Source organism: Schistocerca americana, chromosome X (assembly GCF_021461395.2).
Source record: "Schistocerca americana isolate TAMUIC-IGC-003095 chromosome X, iqSchAmer2.1, whole genome shotgun sequence".
Lineage (NCBI taxonomy): Eukaryota > Metazoa > Arthropoda > Insecta > Orthoptera > Acrididae > Schistocerca > Schistocerca americana.
In genome coordinates, this window is record NC_060130.1 from 209468260 (window position 1) to 209495302 (window position 27043).

General features: G+C 38.3%; 1 protein-coding gene across 1 annotated transcript in view; it reads left to right on the forward strand.

Annotated features, from left to right (window-relative positions):
* LOC124555740 (cuticlin-5) overlaps nucleotides 1–27043 on the forward strand; it is a 316613-nt gene that overhangs the window by 262803 nt on the left and 26767 nt on the right. Inside the window, exons 5-7 of the mRNA XM_047129764.1 lie at nucleotides 8471–8554; nucleotides 18498–18631; nucleotides 22629–22765. Of these exons, the coding sequence (XP_046985720.1) occupies nucleotides 8471–8554; nucleotides 18498–18631; nucleotides 22629–22765 (355 nt within the window). The remainder of the gene's footprint in view (nucleotides 1–8470; nucleotides 8555–18497; nucleotides 18632–22628; nucleotides 22766–27043) is intronic.

Genomic DNA, 27043 nt, shown 5'->3' on the forward strand with positions numbered 1-27043 from the left:
ACTAAGCTACCGGAGGCGGACGTAGTGTCGGTGATAACTATCGCTTCTACTGTGTAAACGTTGCGGACGTCTGGTTGTTGGGGGACAACTGGTCGCACGTTTTCTGCGAGTGTCGCCACGTGTTATTGGCCCAGAGTCCTTTCTTCACTCAGCTGTGGAATTTTTTTCCTGCCACGAAGTTTCAGGCGGTTCTCTGGATATCTATACGGAGATGCCCATCACTCGCGCCTCGATTTTTGGCAGTGCTTGCAGACTGTACATGCGGAGCTTGCGAGGTGTTCCAGTTATAGTGCTTATTTTGCCAATTATCTTAACAGCGTTTGACGTGTTGGCGGTGTGGCAGACGCCCGCCCGATTCGGAACAAACATTGACGAGCCTATCCTGCTAACTCGTTCTGCATGCCATCCTTTTCTCCTTGCAGGGTTTTAAGGAGGACGTCATCAGATGACAACTCCAGAATCATTCACAAATAGTGTTAACTTCCCTGTACTGACCGCCCAAGTGCAACAGGCATGGAACTACATCCCGCAAACTGAAATCCAGCACCTGTACATCACAATGCATGCATGTATGCATTCTTGCATTCAACATTCTGGCAGTTACACCAGTTGTTAATGTACCAACATTTCACATTTGCAATGGCTTATCTTGCACTTATGTTAACCTGCTATCTTCAAATTTTAATCACTTACGTATGTTACCAAGACAAATATATTCTTGAAATTTCATTACTGTATATAAATTACTTCTTTGATGTTCCGTCAGTGTAGCATCCTCATACACCACGGGATGTACCTGCAAAATTATGTCAGGATATATGACGTCATAAACATTGAGCTATGTTTGAAAAAAAACTATAGGGCGGAATTTCCTAGGTGTTGTTGTTGTTGTGGTCTTCAGTCCTGAGACTGCTTTGATGCGGCTCTCCATGCTACTCTATCCTGTGCAAGCTTCTTCATCTCCCAGTACCTACTGCAGCCTACATCCTTCTGAATCTGCTTAGTGTATTCATCTCTTGGTCTCCCTCTACGATTTTTACCCTCCACGCTGCCCTCCGGTACTAAATTGGTGATCCCTCGATGTCTCAGAACATGTCCTACCAACCGATCCCTTCTTCTAGTCAAGTTGTGCCACAAGCTCCTCTTCTCCCCAATTCTATTCAATACTTCCTCATTAGTTATGTGGTCTACCCATCTAATCTTCAGCATTCTTCTGTAGCACCACATTTCGAAAGCTTCTATTCTCTCCTTGTCTAAACTATTTATCGTCCACGTTTCACTTCCATACATGGCTACACTCCATACAAATACTTTCAGAAACGACTTCCTGACATTTAAATCTATACTCGATGTTAACAAATTTTTCTTCTTCAGAAACGCTTTCCTTGCCATTGCCAGTCTACATTTTATATCCTCTCTATTTCGACCATCATCAGTTATTTTGCTCCCCAAATAGTAAAACTCCTTTACTACTTTAAGTGTCTCATTTCCTATCTAATTCCCTCAGCATCACCCGACTTAATTCGACTACATTCCATTATCCTCGTTTTGCTTTTGTTGATGTTCATCTTATATCCTCGTTTCAAGACACTGTTCATTCCGTTCAGCTGCTCTTCCAAGTCCTTTGATATCTCTGACAGAATTACAATGTCATCGGCGAACCTCAAAGTTTTTATTTCTTCTCCATGGATTTTAATACCTACTCCGAACTTTTCTTTTGTTTCCTTTATTGCTTGCTCAATATACAGATTGAATAAGATCGGGGATATGCTACAACCCTGTCTCACTCCCTTCCCAACCACAGCTTCCCTTTCATACCCCTCGACTCTTATAACTACCATCTGCTTTCTGTACAAATTGTAAATAGCCTTTTGCTCCCTGTATTTTACCCCTGCCACCTTCAGAATTTGAAACAGAGTATTCCAGTGAAGATTGTCAAAAGCTTTCTTTAAGTCTACAAATGCTAGAAACGTAGGTTTGCCTTTCCTTAATCTTTCTTCCAAGATAAGTCGTAGGGTCAGTATTGCCTCACGTGTTCCAACATTTCTACGGAATCCAAACTGATCTTCCCCGAGGTTGGCTTCTATCAGTTTTTCCATTCGTCTGTAAAGAATTCGCGTTAGTATTTTGCAGTTGTGACTTATTAAACTGATAGTTCGCTAGATAAACAGGTGAAATATGTGTACAAATATGTATGAAATGTGTTAAATATATGTGAGATGTGTGACCATGGGCAAATAAGCTGGTAAACAGCTCCTTCTAAGCCCCAGGATCGATTTCAACCAAACTTGGTACAGATATTACCTACTGTCTGGAAAGTGGGGGTGTTAACATGGAGGGGGGAGGAGGAAAGAGGAGATGGACACAGAGAGAAAGAGAAGGAGGAGATCGATTAGACAGGAGGAAATTGACAGAGAGAGGGGGAAGGGAAAATGGACTGAAAGGGAAGAGGATATGGACAGATAGAGGGGAGAGGAGGAGATGGGCAGAGACAGGGGGTGGAGGGAGGAGGAGGAGACAAGGGATGGCAGAGGATATTGACAGAAAAGGGGAGAGGAGGAGATGGGCAGAGAGAGGTGGGACAAGATGGACGGTGAGGGGGCAGGAGGTGATGGAAGGAGAGGACGAGAAAGGAGGAAGGAGGAGATGGACTAATTAATAAATACAATTTACGAAATGACAAACAAATCAAGGAAATAATCATGCACGGCTACTTTAATGTAAATTTTATTGCTTGTAATAATGATAGAACAGATTTTGAGAGTGTAATGAGTTCTTTTAATCTGAGGGCAGTTGTTGACTTTCTCACAACACACAAGTTTGATTGACAGTAACACAATTGATAACATATGTGTAACACAAATCTTAAATAGCCTTTCTGACCATGATGGGCAACAATGGGTCACTAAGGGAATCAAAACATCCTGTTAAACAAAGATAATGATTTATGTTTCACTCAGAAATTCTAAAAAATGATAGGATAGGTAGCACTACAATTTATACTGTAGTATCCTAAAGAATGTAATTAAAAAATTCAAGAGCATGTTTATCAAATCTGAAATTGACAGCTCAAATAATAAAATAAAAACTACACTCAAAAGCCAAAGAAACTAGTACATCTGCTCAATATCATGTAAGGCCCCTGCAAGCATACGTAAGTGCTGCAACACAACATGTTTAATGTCTGAAGTAGTGCTGGACGAAATTGTCACCATGAATCCCGCAATGCTTTCCATAAATCTGTAAGAGTACGAGCTGGTGGAGAGCTCTTCTGAACAGCACATTGCAAGGCATCCCAGATATGCTCAATAATATCCATGTCTGGAGAGTCTGGTGGCCAGTGGAAGTGTGTTCCTGGAGCCACTCTGTAGCAGTTCTGGATGTGTGGGATGTCACATTGTCCTGCTGGAATTGCCCAAGTGTGTAAAGCTTTGTATCATGCAGTTATCAAGAGTACACAAGTGGGCCCTCAGCTCTGAAAGCCCATATTGTTGATGTTTTATTGAAGGATTTGTACACTGACATTTGTTGATGGCACAGCATTGAAATCTGCAGCAATTTGCGGAAGGGTTGTGCTTCTGTCATGTTGAACGATGCTCTTCAGTTGTCGGCATTCCTGTTCTTGCAGATTTTGTTCCTGCCCCAGCGAGGTTGGAGATTTGATGTTTTACCGGATTCCTGATATTCACGGTACACTCGTGAAATCGTCGTACGGGAAGATCCCCACTTCATCCATGCAAACTCACTTAAATGTTGATAACCTGCCATTGTACAGGGTGTTTCAAAAATGACCGGTATATTTGAAACGGCAATAAAAACTAAACGAGCAGCGATAAAAATACACCGTTTGTTGCATTATGCTTGGGACAACAGTACATTTTCAGGCGGACAAACTTTCGAAATTACAGTAGTAACAATTTTCAACAACAGATGGCGCTGCGGTCTGGGAAACTCTATAGTACGATATTTTCCACATATCCACCAGGCGTAGCAATAATATGGCGTAGTCTCTGAATGAAATTAGCCGAAACCTTTGACAACGTGTCTGGCGGAATGGCTTCACATGCAGATGAGATGTACTGCTTCAGCTGTTCAATTGTTTCTGGATTCTGGCGGTACACCTGGTCTTTCAAGTGTCCCCACAGAAAGAAGTCACAGGGGTTCATGTCTGGCGAATAGGGAGGCCAATCCACGCCGCCTCCTGTATGTTTCGGATAGCCCAAAGCAATCACACGATCATCGAAATATTCATTCAGGAAATTAAAGACGTCGGCCGTGCGATGTGGCCGGGCACCATCTTGCATAAACCATGAGGTGTTCGCAGTGTCGTCTAAGGCAGTTTGTACCGCCACAAATTCACGAAGAATGTCCAGATAGCGTGATGCAGTAATCGTTTCGGATCTGAAAAATGGGCCAATGATTCCTTTGGAAGAAATGGCGGCCCAGACCAGTACTTTTTGAGGACGCAGGGATGATGGGACTGCAACATGGGGCTTTTCGGTTCCCCATATGCGCCAGTTCTGTTTATTGACGAAGCCGTCCAGGTAAAAATAAGCTTCGTCAGTAAACCAAATGCTGCCCACATGCGTATCGCCGTCATCAATCCTGTGCACTATATCGTTAGCAAATGTCTCACGTGCAGCAATGGTAGTGGCGCTGAGGGGTTGCCGCGTTTGAATTTTGTATGGATAGAGGTGTAAACTCTGGCGCATGAGACGATATGTGGATGTTGGTGTCATTTGGACTGCAGCTGCAACACGGCGAACGGAAACCCGAGGCCGCTGTTGGATCACCTGCTGCACTAGCTGCGCGTTGCCCTCTGTGGTTTCCGTACGCGGTCGCCCTATCTTTCCAGCATGTTCATCCGTCACGTTCCCAGTCCGTTGAAATTTTTCAAACAGATCCTTTATTGTATCGCTTTTCAGTCCTTTGGTTACATTAAACCTCCGTTGCAACAACACTGTGTTCTAGGCGGTGGAATTCCAACACCAGAAAAATCCTCTGTTCTAAGGAATAAACCATGTTGTCTACAGCACACTTGCACATTGTGAACAGCACACACTTACAGCAGAAAGACGACGTACAGAATGGCGCACCCACAGACTGCGTTGTCTTCTATATCTTTCACATCACTTGCAGCGCCATCTGTTGTTGAAAATTATAACTACTGTAATTTCGAAAGTTTGTCCATCTGAAAATGTACTGTTGTCCCAAGCATATTGCAACAAACGGTGTATTTCTACCGCTGCTCGTTTAGTTTTTATTGCCGTTTCAAATATACCTGTCATTTTTGAAACACCCTGTAGCAGCAGTAACTGATCTAACAATTGCTCCATACACTTGTTGTCTTAAATAGGCGTTGCTGAGCAAAGCGCCACATTCTGCATGTTTACAATCTCTGTATATACGCATGCCTATACCAGTCTCCTTGGCACTTCAGTGTATTTGGAAGGGTTTCAAAAGGGAGACAGGAAAAATTTCAGAAGATACAGACAGTATCGAAGTGTGTGATAATGGAAGCATGGTACATGAAGGTGATATATTGGGATGAGAAATTCCGCCTTATGCAAGATACCTTTTTTTCTGCTTTGTTTCACCCATACATGTTTCAGCGCATTTGTGCTATTGTCAGTGGGTTTAACTGAACATGTTGAAACTTGTATGTGTGAAACAAAACAGAAAAAAAATGTGTCTTGCATAAGGCAGAACTTCTCATTCCATTTTCATAGCAAGCACGGACAAAACAAGAAGAACTGCACCACAAGATTAAGGTGATATAATTGCTAATATCTTCATCAACCCTTCTTTGACAGCAGTGGATCAAATTGGTTGTAAAGGACTTATGACTAAAGCCATGAACCTTCTTCAAAAAGCAGTACAACACAAAATTTGTTAGATGCATATACCTTACCTTATAACCAATGAGATTGAGAAAGGTAATAAGCCAAATGAAAAATGAAGATTCCACTCTTGTGCCCTGCAGCAGATTTGTTCTGAAGTTCTCTGCCACATATTTAAGGAGTCCATAAAGCAAGGTATTATCCCTAATAGACTTAAATATATGATTGTTAAGCCACTGTTCAAAAAAGGTGCTAAAGCTGAAGTTTCCAACTACTGGCCAATTTTATTGATAACAAGTTTTTCTAAAGTCCTAGGGAAACTTATGATCAAGAGAATGATGGATCATCTTAATAAACATAACATCCACAATGATCAAGAGAATGGTGGATCATCTTAATAAACATAACATCCACAATAAAAGACTGTCTGGATTCCAAAATGGATATTTCAACTGAACATGCGATTTTCTCACTTTTCAACCAACTCCTCAGATCAATAAGCAATAAAGTGTGACCAACTGGAATCTTCTGTGATGCTTCAGCATTCGACTGTGTAGATCATGAAATTATACTTACAAAGGCTGAGCACTATGGCTTATATGGTAAAGTAGGGATGTTGCTCGAATCGTATCTAGTCTGCAGTGATTGGGACTCTGTGAAATGTGGAGTATCACAGGGCTCAGTGCTTGGTCCCGTACTTTCCCTAATTTTTATCAATGATCTGCCATGGTGTATGACACAAAAGCACACTTCAACCTATTTGCAGATGACACGACCATTATGATAGAGAAAGTACCAAACTGCAGTCTATAGAACCCTGCAGACACTATATTCAAAGAAGCTCTAGATTGGTTTCTTTCAAATGGTCTGTCCCTCAGTTTAATAAGGAGTAATTAATTCAGTTTCAAACAGCAAACAAGAAAATATTGAAATAAAATGTGCTGACAAAGAAATATTGAGAGTTGAGCCTTCCAGATTCCTAGGATTATACATTAACAACTCTCTAAACCGGTCAGTTCACGTCATCAACCTATGTAACAGACTGCATTTGGCAACATTTTCTATTCGTTCAATTTCATCTGTTTGTGACATGGAAACAATCAAAGCTGCATACTTAGATATTTCCATTCACTTATGACATGTGATGACATGCTCTTGGCAAACCAGTCATATGCAAATAAAGCTCTTATTGCACAGATGAGAGTTATCAGAATTATGGGTAGAGTGCACCATACATCCTCTGGCAGAAATTTATTCAAACAGTTGAGGGTCCTTACCCTGCCATGCCAATACAATTTTTCACTAATTTGGTTTGTGAACAATAATCATACAATTTACAGAGCAAACAGTGAAAATCATGATCATGATAGAAGAATTCTAAGACATTGCTTGTAATATGAACCAGCAGCATATCAGCCATAAAATAACAAAATAAGTAAGATGCAACTATTGTAGTATATACCATATTTGGTAAATACAATTTTTGTCATATTACTGTGCCTGATGTTTGCAAAAGCCATAATTATGCTGGCTCCTTGCAAATAAAATTTAGATAAATAAATCAGAAGTATCTTCTTTTGAATTTGATATACCAATTTCAAGAATAATTTTAATTTCCCATTTGTTGTTTTTTAGTTCAGTGGCACTGGACATCAGCCTCTGCAGAACAGTATAAAAACAGAGACCAAGTTTTTACTGTTATACTTCCTTGTAAGTGTCATAACTGTGCAGCAGGAAAGGACTGGTTTGACACTTCAGTGCACAGAGTTCCTCAGCAAATCCAAAAATAGGGCACTCCCCATTCATCACCCCTCTGCACATGGTATAAACATTGTAGTATATGTGATCAACATTGTCAATAATTCCCAAGGGGCACTGCTCCAATTCACATCCATCCCTAGACAACTTAATCACAACAGGAGTATACCTTACTCCCCATTCATCACCCCTCTGCACATGGTATAAACATTGTAGTATATGTGATCAACATTGTCACTAATTCCCAAGGGGCACTGCTCCAATTCACATCCATTCCTAGACAACTTAACCACAACAGGAGTATACCTTACTCCACGCTCAAACTGAGCTTGTGGTTGCTTGCTGTTATTGTCTTCGGTTTTACAAGTCAGAGCAATTGTAGTTTACTTTGAAAGACATGGCCTTGTTATACTGTAGTTATACTCATATATGGCCCAAGATGTATCAGTCAGAAAGAGGATATTACCTTTTTTATGCTAGAAATAGAAAATAAATAAATAAACAGGAGATAATTATTGTGAAATTTCAAAAGATGTCATTTCAGTGAGTTGCCAACTACTATAACTTAAGTAACTGACAACACTGGTCAGTGTGCAGTTATAATACTATAAAGTCTGCAGTTAACAGTCTTATGAGCCATGGTATTGCAATAATTGACCACTGCTCATGAATAATGGCATGTTGAGGATCTTAGTATGAACCTAACTCTCCTGTACACCATTTCAATGGTCAGTTGTTGTAATCAGTAAATGTGGTAGTTTGAGTGTATTCATCTAATTAAATATGTATCAGATGTAAATAATTTAGGAGTAAAGTTGTGTGTATGTATGTGTACTCTAACTCATTAAAGGAATCATCTATTTATTTTGCAGATATTGAAGCAGAGTGCCAAGACGAATACATGAAAATTCGAATTGGTTTCAATGGGTCATTCCATGGACTTCTTTACTCTTCTGGTAAGTTCTACATCACTGAAGCTTTTCAGTGATGGATGCTTAAAAATCCTAATGTGTTGTGAAATTTGGAAAATTGCATATAGAAATAACTGTTAAAAAGCTCCTAAAGAAAACTTATATCCAGAATTAAATCAGTGAAGCAGTTTTTCACTCTAATCCCTTCTTCTGAGATTACACCAGCCCTAATAACTACAAAATTCATTAATCCTCCAGCAGGTATGCCTGTTCATGGTACAGGAATGGTCACGTAGTTCACTGAGTGCACTGATACTATGAATGTCAAAATATTAAATATTTTGTCTAATTCATACAAAAAATATGTTATCGCCACAGTTGAAAAAACTAACAAATAGTATTACATATCTAATCAAGAAACATATATACACTGTTGATCACTTTCAATGCAGAAGAATGTTTCATTATTCAATGTGGATGTTAATGACATTTTTATAATAAATCTGAGCACCAAAATGATACAACTAAAAAGGACAACAAATCATGTTTCACTATCATACTGAACGTCTACTGAAACTGTGTTATAACAGTGTACATACAGACCATGTTCATGACTTAGTAATTTGAGAGAGGATAAGAGTTAGATCATAAGTCTTCTGAGTCTGCAGTTGCAAATTGACTCTTTTTATTAATAGTCTTTCCCCTTCCATAAATAACAGTGTCCTCATTTCTTAAAAGAAGGCTCCTTCACTTGCTCAGATGTTGTCTGGTGTCTCTCAAGGAACAGCAAAATATTCTTAGGAATTCTTGAAATTTTGTCTCTTTCTGTTAGGTGTGAGATCATAAGATAGGTTATTTAGAAAAATCCTTCTTGAGGCTCTATGATTTTATCCATCTTAGTAACAAAGCATCTGATCATTGATACCTTCAAAAGATTACCACAAGTCATCTTCTCATTACACAAGACACAGAATATGTGCCACACATCTGGTTGCCTGAATCAACACTGTAATTTAACACAGTATCTGGCTTTTGAGAATCTTCATTGATAGTATCTGAATCATGCATAGTTGACAACATCAGAACCACCTTGTTGTTTTTTGGCACCTACAAAACCAATGTAATATCATTCTTATATCTGTATAAGGATGAATCAGGTACACAGTCTTCCTAAGGTAAGAATTCCAAGGGTATTTCTTGTTTATTGTGTCTCAGAGCCGCAATACACATAATCCTCATCTATAATAGTGGCATAGCCAAGAGGCAACTTGAAAATCACACCACTCCATCTTTTGGCTAATGATACAGCAACTTCTTGAGATGTTCAAGAAAGAATAGGCAGTCTCTGTGGCAAAATGGTTTTTTATTTATTTAATTTGTGATGTGTTTCACTCTCACAGGAGCATCATCAGACATCTGGGGGAAAGCAAGTTTCCTCAGTACAAATTTATGAGCCAGGAAGTGGCTTATTTATTTTATAAACTGAAGTTCATGAAATTCCTGGCACATAAATTAATACTGAGGAAACTTGTTTTTCCCCTAAATGTCTGATGATGCTCCTGTGAGAGTGAAATGCATCACAAATTAAATAAATAAAAAACCATCTTGCAACCAAGACTGCATATTCTTTCTTGAGAGGCGACTTGTGTACCAACTGTTTATCATTATATTTCTACTGTATTCCTTACATGACTCACTAGTCTGTGAACTGTCGCTGAGCTGAATTTGAGACTGCTTAAGGTCCTTCACACTGCTTTCCAGAATATACCTTGAGGCTGCTTGTAAAAACTGATTTTGCATCACAAAGTGCAAATAACTTAATGCCATATTAGGCAAGTTTGTTGGTAATATATTGTGCAAATAAAACTGATTTTGCATCACAAAGTGCAAATAACTTAATGCCATATTAGGCAAGTTTGTTGGGAATATATTGTGCAAATCAGAAATGACCCTGAAAAGCCAGAAGTGTCTCATCAGTGGTTACAAACTCACTGAGATTTTATGTATTTTTGCAATTTGTCACAAACTCATCCAAAATTGAACGTATTGCAACCAGCTTATCAGATGTCCTCGTCTTTTCTCTGGTTATTCTATCATCGAAACAAATACAACATAGCAGGAAAAGGAATCACTTGTAGCTTACCACAGCTCTTGCTTTCTGAATCCTGATCCATGGCTATTCCACAGCTCCATTACATTTCTGAAGTTAGCTTTCTTCATTCTGGAAAGATAAGGTAAACCAATGAGTGTTGGTATCTGACTTCTCATTGTTTCTTTTTTATCTCTTCCTCCCTCATGATCAGAAGATTCTAGAATGATATTTTCACTCTGCAGCAGAGTGTGCACCGATATGAAACTTCCTGGCAGATTAAAACTGTGTGCTGGACCGAGACATGAACTCAGGACCTTTGCCTTTCGTGGGCAAGTGCTCAGATGGCAGAGCACTTGCCTGCGAAAGGCAAAGGTTCCGAGTTCGAGTCTCGGTCTGGCACACAGTTTTAAACTGACAGGAAGTTTCAGAAAATTCTGGTTTCAGCTGAATGTATTTGTTTGTATATTTTACAATGTTGTCAATCATTTCCATGCTTACTGAATCCCTAAATGCTGGCAATAGCCTTGGGTCCTGGAAAAGATATTACAATATTTTTATTTCTCACTTTGCTTTTGCCTGATTGACAGCTATTACGTTCATTTCAATCCGCTTCATCCTCTTGTTCACTTCCAGTGTCATAGTCACTCTGAGTAGTTACCCCCTCTTCCTATCAGTATCATCATCCAACATACCACCAATATCTTTCACAAAACCTGTATCTTCATTCACAAGCCACTTGAATGCTCCATTAGTTAAACATTTTATTGCCCTAAAATAAAAAATCTAATGAACACAAGTCATAGGAATAATGTAACAAAAATGAAACATTATGTTTGAGAAAGAAATTACTTACATGACTTGTTGCATGGCCCACTGAGTGTGCCAGATTTGACAACAGTACACAAAATTTTCTGTTGAGGAAATTATTTAGCACTGAGAATTACTAAACTGCACACAACAATAGTCATTACACTAAGAAAAGAATAGCTAGAATTTCAAATGTCTCCAGTGTTACCAACGTGATGAATACTGTATTTATTTAAGTTTGGCACACTCTGTGTGCTGGCATGCCTGCGCTAGAGTTAAAAAGTGAGGGTAATTTGAATTTTACATTTATCATTCCTGTCTTACAAACCCCCCTCATATTGTGCAGAATGGCACTAGGACCACTTGTATTGTTAGATGACTTTGTTAAGTGGAGATTATATAAGATATATAATTTCTGCATTTGCAAGGTGATTGCTAAGCACAGTGACCTCATGCAGTAGATGAAATATATGCAACAACATATTACAATCTGCTCAATAAGGGACCATGAATTGAGCTGTAATTTAAGCTGCGGCAGTGGTACGTAGTCTAGCTATCTCAAGTTGATACAACGCAGGAAAACTGTAACGAAAATCATTGGGAAGCTGAAACTTTTATTGAGCATTCAAATTGTTCCTGGACAGAAATTTGAAGCACAGACTGAAATTATTTTTTATGTTGCCTTGTGGTTATTTACACCACAGTTCACTGAAAATTGTCATTTATTACTAGCAAAAACAAATGATAAAACTTAAATATCCTGGCAAATAAATCCAATTCCAAGACCTTCTAGAAATCTTTTAAATGCTGTTTTTGTGGGACAAATATTTTATTAACTCAAGCTGCATTATTCCAGAAGATCACTTTTCAAGACACTAAGAAGTAAAAGTATGTAAAATATGCTAATATTTTTGTTTGGATGTTTGCATTATACATAGAATCTATATTAAGAGGTTCATTTTAAATTACTGCTAATATAGAGGGGTTGAGGAAGACGGTTGCCATGAACTACTGCTAGAAAATGTCTCAGCTTTTACTCAAGATAATCTGGGAAAACCATATAAAACTGAAGGGTTGTCAGAGCAGGTAATAGTCTTACATCCTCATTATAGGAACAATACTTCCTTAAATTTTAGTAATTTTCAGTAATGAAAAAGATAGTTAAAGGGATACTTACAGTTATCCCAGAGATTAGAAGAAGTTTGTCAAGATAAAGGCCTTCAATTTGGGCTTGAAAGTATGCTGTTAGTCACGGAATACTTCTAATTCTTGCAAAAGCCTATTGGAAATGTATACTGTAGAGTGAAACACAATTTTATGAATAGTATCTATGACATTTTTCCCACACTGATTTTATTTTTGGGACTCATGTTCACAAGTCTGAACTTGATAAAGAGTAGCCAACAGGAGGATCCTTAACTAACACCACAGTTATCTATCAGAATGTACTTTTGGATTAAAAATATCCTTTGTAAGTGAATTCTATTGTCTCTGGTTGTTCCTTCCTATTACATCAATGGATAAAAGTACCCAAAGTAAACCAGCTTAAATGTGTTACATATGTTCACAGAATACAATAATCAGACTGCAACGGTTGCTGTTTTCAACTTCTGCAGAAAATCATGAGTACATACCTTTCATGATAGGCTGAGAGGTATTATTGAATACAAATTGGCTAAAATTGTTCCCTATGATTGTCTAATATGAGCAAGTGTTCCATATCTAATGGCTATGTTGTTATTGGGTCATGAAACTATAACCTTTCATTTTATCTTCCTTTCATCCATGACAAATCCCTATTTGCCCACAGTCCTATAAATATGATACCATCCACTTCACTGATTATGCCACCATTGTCAGGGAGTAGAATGCCATACCCAACAGCATTATGTGTGTGGAATTGAATTATTGAATTATTATGTAATTAAAAGTCACCCTATTATACACTCCTGGAAATGGAAAAAAGAACACATTGACACCGGTGTGTCAGACCCACCATACTTGCTCCGGACACTGCGAGAGGGCTGTACAAGCAATGATCACACGCACGGCACAGCGGACACACCAGGAACCGCGGTGTTGGCCGTCAAATGGCGCTAGCTGCGCAGCATTTGTGCACCGCCGCCATCAGTGTCAGCCAGTTTGCCGTGGCATACGGAGCTCCATCGCAGTCTTCAACACTGGTAGCATGCCGCGACAGCGTGGACGTGAACCGTATGTGCAGTTGACGGACTTTGAGCGAGGGCGTATAGTGGGCATGCGGGAGGCCGGGTGGACGCACTGCCGAATTGCTCAACACGTGGGGCGTGAGGTCTCCACAGTACATCGATGTTGTCGCCAGTGGTCGGCGGAAGGTGCACATGCCCGTCGACCTGGGACCGGACCGCAGCGACGCACGGATGCACACCAAGACCGTAGGATCCTACGCAGTGCCGTAGGGGACCGCACCGCCACTTCCCAGCAAATTAGGGACACTGTTGCTCCTGGGGTATCGGCGAGGACCATTCGCAACCGTCTCCATGAAGCTGGGCTACGGTCCCGCACACCGTTAGGCCGTCTTCCGCTCACGCCCCAACATCGTGCAGCCCGCCTCCAGCGGTGTCGCGACAGGCGTGAATGAAGGGACGAATGGAGACGTGTCGTCTTCAGCGATGAGAGTCGCTTCTGCCTTGGTGCCAATGATGGTAGTATGCGTGTTTGGCACCGTACAGGTGAGCGCCACAATCAGGACTACATACGACCGAGGCACACAGGGCCAACACCCGGCATCATGGTGTGGGAAGCGATCTCCTACACTGGCCGTACACCACTGGTGATCGTCGAGGGGACACTGAATAGTGCACGGTACATCCAAACCGTCATCGAACCCATCGTTCTACCATTCCTAGATCGGCAAGGGAACTTGCTGTTCCAACAGGACAATGCACGTCCGCATGTATCCCGTGCCACCCAACGTGCTCTAGAAGGTGTAAGTCAACTACCCTGGCCAGCAAGATCTCCGGATCTGTCCCCCATTGAGCATGTTTGGGACTGGATGAAGCGTCGTCTCACGCGGTCTGCTCGTCCAGCATGAACGCTGGTCCAACTGAGGCGCCAGGTGGAAATGGCATGGCAAGCCGTTCCACAGGACTACATCCAGCATCTCTACGATCGTCTCCATGGGAGAATAGCAGCCTGCATTGCTGCGAAAGGTGGATATACACTGTACTAGTGCCGACATTGTGCATGCTCTGTTGCCTGTGTCTATGTGCCTGTGGTTCTGTCAGTGTGATCATGTGATGTATCTGACCCCAGGAATGTGTCAATAAAGTTTCCCCTTCCTGGGACAATGAATTCACGGTGTTCTTATTTCAATTTCCAGGAGTGTAGTTATGAATTAGGAACTGATTTGCATTGTTATTCTGCTCTTGACCTGAGTGTTGAACTAGTATACTTGGGTAAATGACTAATAAAACAACTTTTGAGTATCCAGTTAATGTAGTTGTACATCATTAATGTTTATTTGGAAAACATGGTCCAATTATAGAATGATGAGCAACATCAAAAGTTAGACTGCCTTAATCAGATGCAAGTTTGACAGCATAAAATAACAATTTACTTCCTTGTGCACAAATCAGAGTCAAATTAATTGAATGTCTTTGATATAATTCCATGATTCCATATTTATTGAGCAGTACATCATCAGGTACACAGCAAAAGCTCAAAATGCATGAAGGAAAGGGAAACTATGGCTGTAATTTTTTTTTATCAAGGTCTTCTTTTGTTTCATTCTAAAAGAAACAAGCTTAGTAACTGTTGAGCCATTCCTGAAGTCACATTGCCAGTCTCAGCTACTACATTATACATTACCTTCTAAAAATATTCAAGATCACATAAACGGCCATCAGTAGTTAGTTTAATTTAATTCCTTTCTCTTGTGCATGTCTCATCAGCGAGATTTTAAGACTGTCTTGATAAAGACGTGCCTAAAAAGTTAATACCTAACTTTTCGGCTGGTGCACAAGTTCGCAGATAACAGAGACTTTAGTCATCAGTAATATATTCTCCTTCACTATTTACAACAGTCTGCCAACGCTGTGGTAACTTTTCAATTCCATGACTAGTTATCACTTGGTTTTGTGGCAAGAAAGTTTTTGAGCCTTGTTCAAAGTGCACATTAATCTAGAAAGGAAGTTCCTATAAGGTTGTTTGATAGAGAGCAGAAAGGATAAAAATTTGAGGGTGCAAGATCAGATGCATAAGGTGGGTGCAGAATGACTTCTCAACCCAGCTCCTCTAGCAGAATGCAGGTGGTATTATTGTGGAGTAGCATTGCTTCATGCAGTCTTTCTGATCATTGTTTGTGGATTGTGTCTGCAAGTTGTCTCAGTTGTTGAAAATAAATGTCAGCAGTGATGGTTACATCTCAGGGAAGCAATTCATAGTACACCGCACCATCACTGTTCCACCAGAGACATAACATAATCTGTATCTTGAAGTTTTCCCGGCGTATTGATTGGTCCATCATATTTTGGGCTTGCAGCCAGATCAAGTTGACATCTTGGCATGATATTTCGGCTAACAAACATGCCGCCATCTTCAGATGAGTACGAGACTGAGGATTACTGGTGCGCGTCGTTCTATATATACCGAAAATTGGCGCGGCGGCACCTGCGGAGCGGAGAAGGCTAATACCATGCCCCCTATTTAATTTGGCACGCTCTGCAGCAGAAGCGGGCCGTGCATGTGTGGTGGTGTACCTACATTTGTGCTATCTGTCGTAAAGCGCCTTCGCGCAGCTGAGGCGCGGTAGTCAAAGTATAAAATCAATTTTCGTCAGCCGTTGCACTAGATGCAGACCCATGTCTCTGTGAAGCCAATTTTCAGTATATATAGAACAACACGCACCAGTAATCCTCAGTCTTGTACTCACCTGAAGATGGCTGCATGTTTGTTAGCCAAAATATCGTGCCAAGACGTCAACGTGTTCCGGCTGCAAGCCCGAAATATGATGGACCAATAACATAATCTTTTTGGATGGCTGATCTGTTTGGGCTCAACCATTCCTTTATTTTCCTTATGTTAGCATAAACACACAATTTATCATCATCAGTAATGATACAGGATAGGAGTAGTCAGTGTTGTTCATAAGCCAATTCATGACAAGCAAGCAGGGACCTGCTGATTTATGTGATTTTGGCTTTCATGCAATACTCATACACTTATTTTTGAACCATCCCCATTGCATGCCAATGTCTCATGATGATGGAATGATTGCAGTTTATCACTTTTTCCAGTTTTCAAGTACACTGATGTGCATGATTCCGGTTAATGCCTTTAAATGATCTTCATCAAATCCCGAAGGTCTTCCTGAACATGGAGAGTCACTAACACCAAAACAATCCTCCTTAAAATGAGAACATGATTTTTGCTGTGCATTACCCCCACACACAGCACAAATGCTTGTGGCTACCTCCACCACTGCCACCCCTCTATTGTACTTGAGCAGAAGAATATGTTGGAAATGTTCCAATTTCTCCACTTACACTTCATTTTCTAGCATCTACAAGTCCACTCAGTATCTCCAAATAACAAAATGACAATATGTAAACTCAAATAGCAACAGTGTACTAAAAATGAAAAATATCAATCTATAAATAAACCCATAGCAACCAAAATACTAACATGCAAAACAAAAACACTAAAAACTTATGCCACAACCTAATAAATTAAGTACCCTTAGTAATATAGAGTGTAAAAACCTTTATTGTCTTATCACTTATATCTGATCATAGTTGACACAGGATTCTACTTTAATTTGTCATTCAAGGGGCCTTAGAACTGGAGTTTAATCTGGTATTGGCTGTGTCTAATATGAGTTGGTCCAGATCCTTTACTTTTTGTGTCAACACCAAAAATTACAGCACAATAACAAGACTTTGAGTGATAAGGGTGTATCATATAATTTAGTCACAACAAAAGCAAAGCAAGAGCAGTATCTTGTTGAAACCACAGCATTTGTCATTTTGTCTGATTTTTCTTCATGGAAGAAATGTGGTTACATACATCCACATCAATTATTAAATAATCTAACAATCTGGAAACATGTGGACATTGGTCTATCATATTTTTAGAAAATTATCTGTTGTAAACATAGTATCTTGAAATTAGTGTTTACTTACATATACAGGTGACTCTCCTAAGAATAATCAGGCACATTTTCAACAGACATTTGCAATTTCTTTTTTTGTAATGTTTAGCTGGAGTCATCTATACAAATACTGCTCAACATATATTTTATGTGACACTCAGTATCAACAGAAGAGTTGTTTGTTTCCCGTCACAAACAAAATTACTTTTAAAATGGAATTTTATGTGCCCATTCCATAGAGTAGTCCCATATTAAACTAGTGTGATATTTATGCTATCAATGTGTATTAACAATGACAATAAAATAAGAACAATAAGCAATATTTCAGCATCAACAGGGCAGCACTGCTACATGGCTGTAGCAGTCAGTACAGGCTAGGGCAGTGTTATTACTGTTGAAGTACTGGTTACTCTTTGTATTTTACTGACCCTGTCAGTACACATCACTAGATCAAATACTGCTCTAACAAAGAGGCACATAAAATTCCACTTTAAAAATCATTTTGTTTGTAATGGGATTCACTTTGTTTGTCATGGAAAACAAACACTTTCCATTGACACTGAACATCGTATGAAAGACGTATATCTTTTGGCTGATTCCAACTAAACATTAAAAAAATATGAATAAATAAATAAAATAAAATAAAATTGAAAATATCTACCAAAACACGAGAGAAAATGTGTTTGATGACTCTTAGGAGAGACACCCAGTACAGTTTGTTTTGGCTACTGATTATGTCCTATTCATAGTTCAGCGAAGGAATATAGGAATACTCATTGGTGTACCAGCACTAAATCAACATTTTAACTTATTACATGTATAATTATCTGTCTGGGCTGCATGTATACAAGCAAAAGCTACAAAAATGTAAATCACTTTAATGTAATAGTGATAAAGTAATAATTAATTTGCCATTTCATTAATATATTTAAATCCAAGTGCTTGGATTCTGTTGACAGGGTATGCAGATGACCGGGACTGTGTTTACATAAATGGTACTGGCAGAGATTATTATGAATTCTATATTCAGCTTAATCGATGTGGTACCCTTGGAAAGAATTCACATCACGAAGATAGTCGAAAAATACCTACTGTAAGTGTGTTTTACTTTCCTTTCTTGAAAAGTTACCCTTACTTTTTTCAGCATTGTAATTAGATATCTGCTTCTCAATCACTGATTTGACATTCTGCATTCTGAAAGAATGGGTGACCTCGACCTATCAAAATTATTTGGAATAATAATTGACTGTATTTTGTTAATGATGTAGGATATCATTCCACAGACAATGTAAAATAAACTATCCCTTCCAAATCCTCACTTAATTTTCTTTGAGGAGTTTTGCACAGAGCAGGCCTCATGGAAAGCAAAATATTTACATGCCCTTCAAATGTAATTCATGTTTTCTGTACTGTGGAAGAAATTGTGCAATTCATTTCTCACAGCCAAATAAATCAAACGTAACAAGAAATGGTACACATACATAATTCATTATTGGCTTGGAGGGCTATTTGCCACATAATAAAAGCACTGCTGTTCATACAGATCAGAGATTTTGTGTTAGGTAGCAAATATAAGCCCAGAATAATTTCTTCTAGTTACAGTGTCATGGGCTGTCAAAATGAATACGATCTACTGGACTTCCATATCCCTTAAATCTTCAGTTGCAACTGTGCTTGGGCATCATGATAAAATAATAAATTTTTCTGAGATAGCCTGTTTTTTTCTGCTGTTATGTCAAATGACTGAAATTGCAAACTAGTGAAGTGTGAACAGGAAAGACGTTGCAAAAAAAAACTGCAGTCTATGAGATTACGGTCAAAAGATCTCAGCTTAGTAATGAAAGACAGGGTTTTTATAGAAAAAAATTGCTTTCTCTGTGTGGGAAAAGGCAAAAGACAGAGGGTGTGCCAGCAATTCATACTTCAAATCCCTTCATCATTTATTACTGAAGAATCTTTGTGGGCAGGTGCATTATCCCTTTTTTTTCTTTAAAATAATTTGGTCATTGTCTTGAATATATCTTTTTTTAATCCAGTTGATCCAGAAGATTTGTTTTATTGTTTTACTTTTTTGCAAGGCAAGCAATAAGACAATCCCTTTTGCATATCAGTAAAGGTGTGTGATTCAGTGGCTTACTGATCCATTGTCAGACTACAAATCTAAAGGTCGAGAGATTAGTACTTAGTCAGTCCAAGCCTTTTTAATATTGTTTCACGTCTGGCAATGATTTGTCTATGTAAACTATGCCAAGTTGCACTGTGGGTTGGAATCCACATGTAACTGCAAGTACTTCTATAACTATGTGTATAAGTCTTTTCTAAGCTTAGAGGCAGGCAAGAAATCACAGTAAAACACTGTGGTGTTCAAAACAAGGTTTTAAACTATACTGCAAATAAAATTTTCATTTAACCCTTGTATTTATTTATTTATTCATTCATTCATTTATTCATTCATTCATTCTGAGTTCCATTCATCCATATGTGAACATGTCATTGGATACAGACTGAGGCAAATTTTAAAAACTATTGTTGTTCATAAGTACATAGAACTTATAATATGGATGGTCTGAACAGTATAATAATATTACGTAGAAGAAGGTGTAATTAGATGAATGACGAACACTAACTTCACTTAACGAAGGTTTATTCAGCAGTTGTACATGCAAGAGCATGGAACAAACTGCCTCCAGCCAGAACACATACAGTATATATACTGCTACAGAACATTCCAGTACAATGATGCTTGACGTTTGTGGATACTTCTAGAATGTACTCAAACTGAATATAGAAATTAAAATTGTACAGTCCAGGTGAGCTTCGAACTCACGACTCTCCAGGCAACAGTTTAGTATCATGACCACTACACCATGATGCTACTCAGCTTCTTATGTGACAATATGAATAACAGAAACTTATTTATAGTTCAAATGTAATGTAACATATAAGCTACCATACATTATTTCACTAAAAATATACAGATATACATAAGTTTGAGTGTAAGTTATGTTGTACATAAACAAAGAATGATGACTCTGTCACATAGGCCACAAACATAGATTTAAGCCTACTAAGGAGATATGCATTGTGCCTAATAAATTTGTCTATGGAGAAACAAAACAGTCTTAGTTGCAGGGTTATAATAATTAAATTAATAATAATTACAACCCTGCATTCAAGACTGTTTGTCATTTTCCATCTTATAACGAGAATGGTATAGCAACTGGTAATATACAATGAAGAAACAAACAGTTTTGGTTGCAGGGTTGCAGTTATCAAATAAATAATAATTACACGTCTTCAACCAAGAGTTTTTGTTTCTTCATTGTATATTACTGGTTGGTGTACCATCCCTGTTACAAGCTGGAAAAGTTTTATGTTCTTCGATACTATAATAATATCCATCTAGAAGTAACTGCCTTAGTTTTACTTTAAACTTCAGCAGATTTCCAATCAGATCTTTAATTTTTAATGGGAGGGCACTAAAAATATTGGTGCCACTGTACAGAACCCTCTTTTGCACCATGATCTTTTCCTTTTTTGGATCATAGTGACTATCCAGTTTCCTCCAGGTGTTATAATTATGGTGTGAACTATTGGTTTTGAGTTAAGTTGTTATTTTTAGGAACAAAGCATATCAGGGAAGAATATATTGAGTAATTGTGAAGCCTGGAAGGTCTCTAAACAGACTGCTTCATGAGTGCCTAGGATGAACTCCAAACAAAATTCTTATGACGTGCTTTTGTGCAGAGTACACTTTTTTTGATAGTGGTTAATTTCCCCAGAATGCTATACCATAGGCAATAAGCATATGAAAATAGCCAAAGTACACTGTTTTTGTTGTGCTCTTCTCCATAGTGTCACATGTGATTCTCAAGGCAAATTTTGCAGTGCTTAATCTTTCACACATATCTTGAATATGGTAGATCCATTTCAGTTTGCTCTCTATATGCAGACCCAAAATCTTGGAGGGGTCAACCTTTAAAATTTTGTATTCACCCATTTTTAGAATTATTTCATCTATGACATTAATATTACAGGAGAAGTGACTGTAATTTGCCTGTTTTAGATTTACTGAAAGACCATTAATGTTAAACCAGAAACTTCCTGGCAGATTAAAACTGTGTGCCCGACCGAGACTCGAACTCGGGACCTTTGCCTTTCGCGGGCAAGTGCTCTACCAACTGAGCTACTGAAGCACAACTCTCACCCGGTACTCACAGCTTTGCTTCTGCCAGTACCTCGGCTCCTACCCGCGAAAGACAAAGGTCCCAAGTTCGAGTCTCGGTCGGGCACACAGTTTTAATCTGCCAGGAAGTTTCATATCAGCGCACACTCCGCTGCAGAGTGAAAATCTCATTCTGGCTTCTAATGTTAAACCAGTTTACCACTTTTGCAAATGCATTATTTACTATCTCACCTAATATATTTTGTGAAGGACTATTAATGGATACAGTGGTGTCATTGGCAAACATGGTGACTTTTCCATGTTTTGTATATAGTGGCAAATCATTTATAAATATTAGAAAGAGAGAGAGAAAGAGAAAATATGCTGTTTTAGTAATCCATATTCTTATAACTGTCAGCTGTCAATACTGCATACATCAAGAGGCACAAATGACCATGTCAATAGACATAGGTACTTGTATTTCCCCATAATTACCACCACCACCACCACCACCATCATCATCATCATTGTATTTGATCTAATAACACATTTGATTAGTTTAAAATGCTACTACTCTCTTTCTTCTTTTATTTTAAAGCTAATAGTATTTTATACACATTTTTGCGAAAACATTTTAATTATTCTATTGTATATTGATGCATAATGACATTATAATTTTAAATACCGGTAGCTTGCTCCAGTACAAAAAATGGAATTGGAAGGATGAAATAATTCTGTTTAAAATTATTGGGGAATGATACATATATTTTATTATCTTTCTTCCTCTTTCCTCTTCTGAGAACCTTCAAATAAGTGATTTACAGAATCATATTTTTATTCTGTGCCATTAATTATAAAATTTTCTGTGTGTTAGCATTGTTGCCTACAGCCAGATGTAATGTTTTAATTTAAAATTCCTCCACAGAAAAATTTCATGTGGAATACCGTAACTGTGCAGTACAACCCTCTCATTGAGGAAGAATGGGATGAGCATTTCAAAGTTACTTGTGAATATGGCTATGACTTCTGGAAAACTGTCACATTCCCCTTTCTTGATGTTGAGTGAGTAAAAATATTTTGTACAAACTAGCAAGTAAATAAAAATTACTTATTTATATTTTATTGTAACAGGTATACATAAATTGAAATTAAAAAGTTTATCATTTTATGACTTATTTGCCAAAAAGTGTTTTGTTAGATTCGTCATTTCAGATTTTTAACATTCAGAATATGACATCACTACAGTTTTCTACAAACATTGTTCTTTGACCACAAAATGTAGGACATGACATTAAAATGAGGTAATATTCTAGGAGAAAAGCTTTTAAGCTGTCCATCACTAGTGCTTGTGAAAGAGATGCACAAGCACAGGTCTTCCAAACCTAGGTACAGAATTATACGGATGGTAGAGGATACTGAGATAAGGAACCAGTGGTTTAAAATGAATGTTTCAGATGGTATGAGGGTTTGAATGAGCAGCGCATGTGAGGCACATGTTTTGCAATGAACAACAGCCTGCTGTGTCCATGTTGATGGTGTTGGTGGTGCTATTTGAAAAATAGTTCTCAGTAATCTGTGGTGTGTCCACAGTGAAGTATACCAATGTTTACAATACTTGACTAGTTGTCTAAAATAGAAAATTACTCATTACAAGAATCTTGAGACATGAATTTAATGTATGATCCAATAAGATGTAGTGCCTAGAAAGTGATGCTGGTTCATTCAAGCCAAAGAGATCTCAATAAAGAATTGTTCACACAGTAGATTTTGAGGGGATGGTGTTAATTATGAGGGAGGAGATTCATTAACAAGTACCCATAGCTTGAGCAAGAAATGCATACTTTTAAGACTACAGTGTTCAGTGTTCTGTTGGAACAACAATTGCACCCCAGTCATTAAAAAAATATGTATAAGCAAAAGAGCCAAATGACTTTGAACCCCGAGTTTAGTTCTGTAAGTGGGTTAAGTTGTAATGCATTTTTGAGATTGCTGACTAACACTTTGAACAGTTGCTGTGTGCTAACATTGTTGCTGTAAGCTATAACTTGTTTATAGAGGGTGTCCATAAGTCAAGTTCCAGTTTCAAAATGCAGCAGAAAGAGAAGCACTGCTCAGAATGACATCAAATTTGAACAGTATATTATTGACACAGGGGGAAACATCACAGAAAAAAAAGTAACAAAAAATTTACCAGTAGTTGGAGCTTTAAGGTTTTTAATGCAAATGGGGTCGACTACAAATGACAGATGAATTGCAATAATGGCTATGATTTCAGTTGCTCATTATACCATCCATACCGTTCAATATGCATGTCTGCACAGGTTCACCAGTCAACAACTGTTGCACTGTTAGTTAGGTACGCCCATCCACCATGGTGTGATTTTACCACATTGGACGAGAAAAATCAGTTTTCAATGGTCCTGAGACTAAAAACTGCATAAAAAGAAAAATGACATCAGTTTGTAGTTGTTGTGAGATGGCGCAAGACATTTTTAATATCCTGTCCACCATTTTCTACCACAGGTTGAAATCAAGAAACAGCGTGTTCCACAACAGAATGGAGTGTCTCAGGAGTCATGTTCAGAATGCAATGCACAGTGCATGCCTTCATTTCAGCTATGTTCATAACTGGATCACTAATCACAAAATCTTTCGGATAATCCCACAGCCAGGAGTCACACAGATAAAGGTCAGGTGATCTGGGTGGCCAGGCTGTAGGGAAATGAGAGCTGATAATTCTAGCATTTCCATAATTCCTCTGCAGAAGCCACTTCACTGGCTGAGTAATGTGTGGAGGAGTGCCATTTTGCATAAAAATTATCCTACCCACACATCCATACTGTTGAAGGGTTGGAATGATGGTGTACAAGAGACTCTCATGGTGTTTACCAGTGACAGCATAGGTAACAGGACCCACAGGACTAATATCCTCGAAAAAATATGGCCCTACGATAAATGGTATTGGCAACTTGCACCACACAGTCACCTTTGCAGAATGAAGTGGTACTGGTTGCTGTGCTTGTGGATCTTATATTGGCCATATGTGCAATTCTGCATATTGATATGTCCTTGAAGATGGAGATGGAAATTGGCTTTGTCTGCCCACAGGAAGTTCCATGGCTATTCATTGTCCACTTTTATGCAGGCAAGAAATTCCAGAGTTAACATTTGTCTTGCTGACAGGTAAGCAGAAAACAGCCCCTGAACATGGGTGATTTTGTATGGATAGCAATGCAGGATGTTTTTTAGGTTTTTTTATGTACCTCTCACTGCATGTTTGCACACCATTGCTTGACCCCTTCTGCAATGCTGTAGATATATCTTAAGAGATGTTGGATCAAATGTTTCCTCCCTCTGCCACATTGGACTTTTCGAATTTTGTAATAAAAACATTGGACCAGTGCCTTTGCTCATACACTTGATTGTCTGGAACTTCTGCAGGGATACTGATGTACAGTCATTGTTCTTGAAAGGAGCTTTCCCAACAGGGCATGATCACTCATGGAGACAGTCATGTTGAGTGTGTCACACACACACTCAAGAGCAGCCAAGTGCAGCGTTTCTGTTAGTGTGCATATTGTGACGCTTACAGTGCCATCTGCCAGTCAAATCTTTGATAATTTCCTTTCTTTCCCATGACATTTCCCCCCTGCATCAGTAATATGCTGTTCAAATTTGACTTCATTCTGAACAGCAGTTCTCTTCCTTTAGCATTTTGAAACTGGAACTTTAATTATGGACATCCTGTACCAATAAAAAACTAAATACTAATCTCTGTATGCTAGTTCCTCTAGCATCTGTATCATTTTGCTCTAAAGATTTGGGACAACCTGCATGCGGCTAAAGTGAATTATACCTCAAGTGATATTTCTTGAACTGAAAGAATGCCAAAGTAATTGAGGGAAGTCTATGGAAGAAATAAATGCTATAGTTTTATGTTGCAACAGGAAAAATACTGAGCAACAACTGTAGCAGGAGATACTGGAGAATGGCTTGCAGATGCCATGTTGTTGGGTGCATTGTCAAAGTTAGTGTCAACAAGCTGTGTTGTACACAAGCAAATATTAGGTGAGAGGGGAACAAATGAATTCTTGTAACATGGAAAGCAGTTCACAGGAAGTAAAGAAAATAGGCAAAAAGAGCAATGGTGGCTGAGCAGACAAAGTTAGTTAAAATTGAGGATTGTTACAATCACTGATGTTCTACCTCCATTTCCATTTCTTCATTTCTCCCACTTTTTGCACTTGATTTTCATGTTTATAGTTATGTTTTATTTTAGATTTTGTTACTCTGTTCTTTAATAGAAATTATTACAGTGAAATTAATGCGAAATGTGAATCACTGCACTATTTATAATATGTCTTAAGGACAATGTCTCCAGCATATACATAAGATGGATTAAGCCATAGTGAGTGTCTATAGAACTTTGGAAAAGGATTGTCCCATATTTCTGACAACCACTGATATCTCCCACTTAATATTATTAAGTTCATTTCCTCTTATAGTAGGCATCCCACTTGAAGCATTACTTTATTTACCTGTGCTAATTTGCCATCAGTAGTTGCACCTCTGTTGGATTAGCTGAAAAGTAATTGACAAAAGTAAGCTATTTCAAATGATGTTGTCCACACCAGGTTTACCACCCAAAACACTTTAATTTCTCTTTGATATTAAATAACCTACTGTTTATGATCAGATAGTTTCATTTACTGTAATTTATGCATGGATAGAAAGTAAGTTACAGATTACACTCTGTTGATGTCCTATAATGTGATTGTTAAAGTGCAGTAATGTAACACTGAAGTGACCCAAAAGTTTAAGTGGAGAAAATAAATCATTAACACATTCTCTAATTACATTGTCCTTCAAGTATAACCGTCATATCAGTATGAAAAATGATGTGCAAGTAAGTATAATTTAGGAATAATACAGTTCAGAGTCCAGGCCTGTTGTCACAGTAAGCATTATTGAAAATTAGCACAGTTAATAAAGTTAATTAAAAGCAGTCACTGAATAAACTCTCGGACACAAATTCTAGATAACTTGGGATACATTTTCAATTTGTATTCTGTACTAAATCATCTCAAGTACATTGTCCAGTAATTTTGGATGCAGATCTTATTCATTTCATAACCTTCCACAAACAGACTGAAATGGCTTCCAGCAGCCTCTCTTTTATATGATAAGTTGACAATAATTAAAACTACTTTCAGTTGTTGTTTTCCAATGTCTTTTTACAAGTTACACTTAAAGATTTCTGTTTCCAAATAACTGAATAGAGGAATAACATTTGTTTGGCTGAGGACTTTTTGGTAAAACAATAACTACTGTTGGAGTATG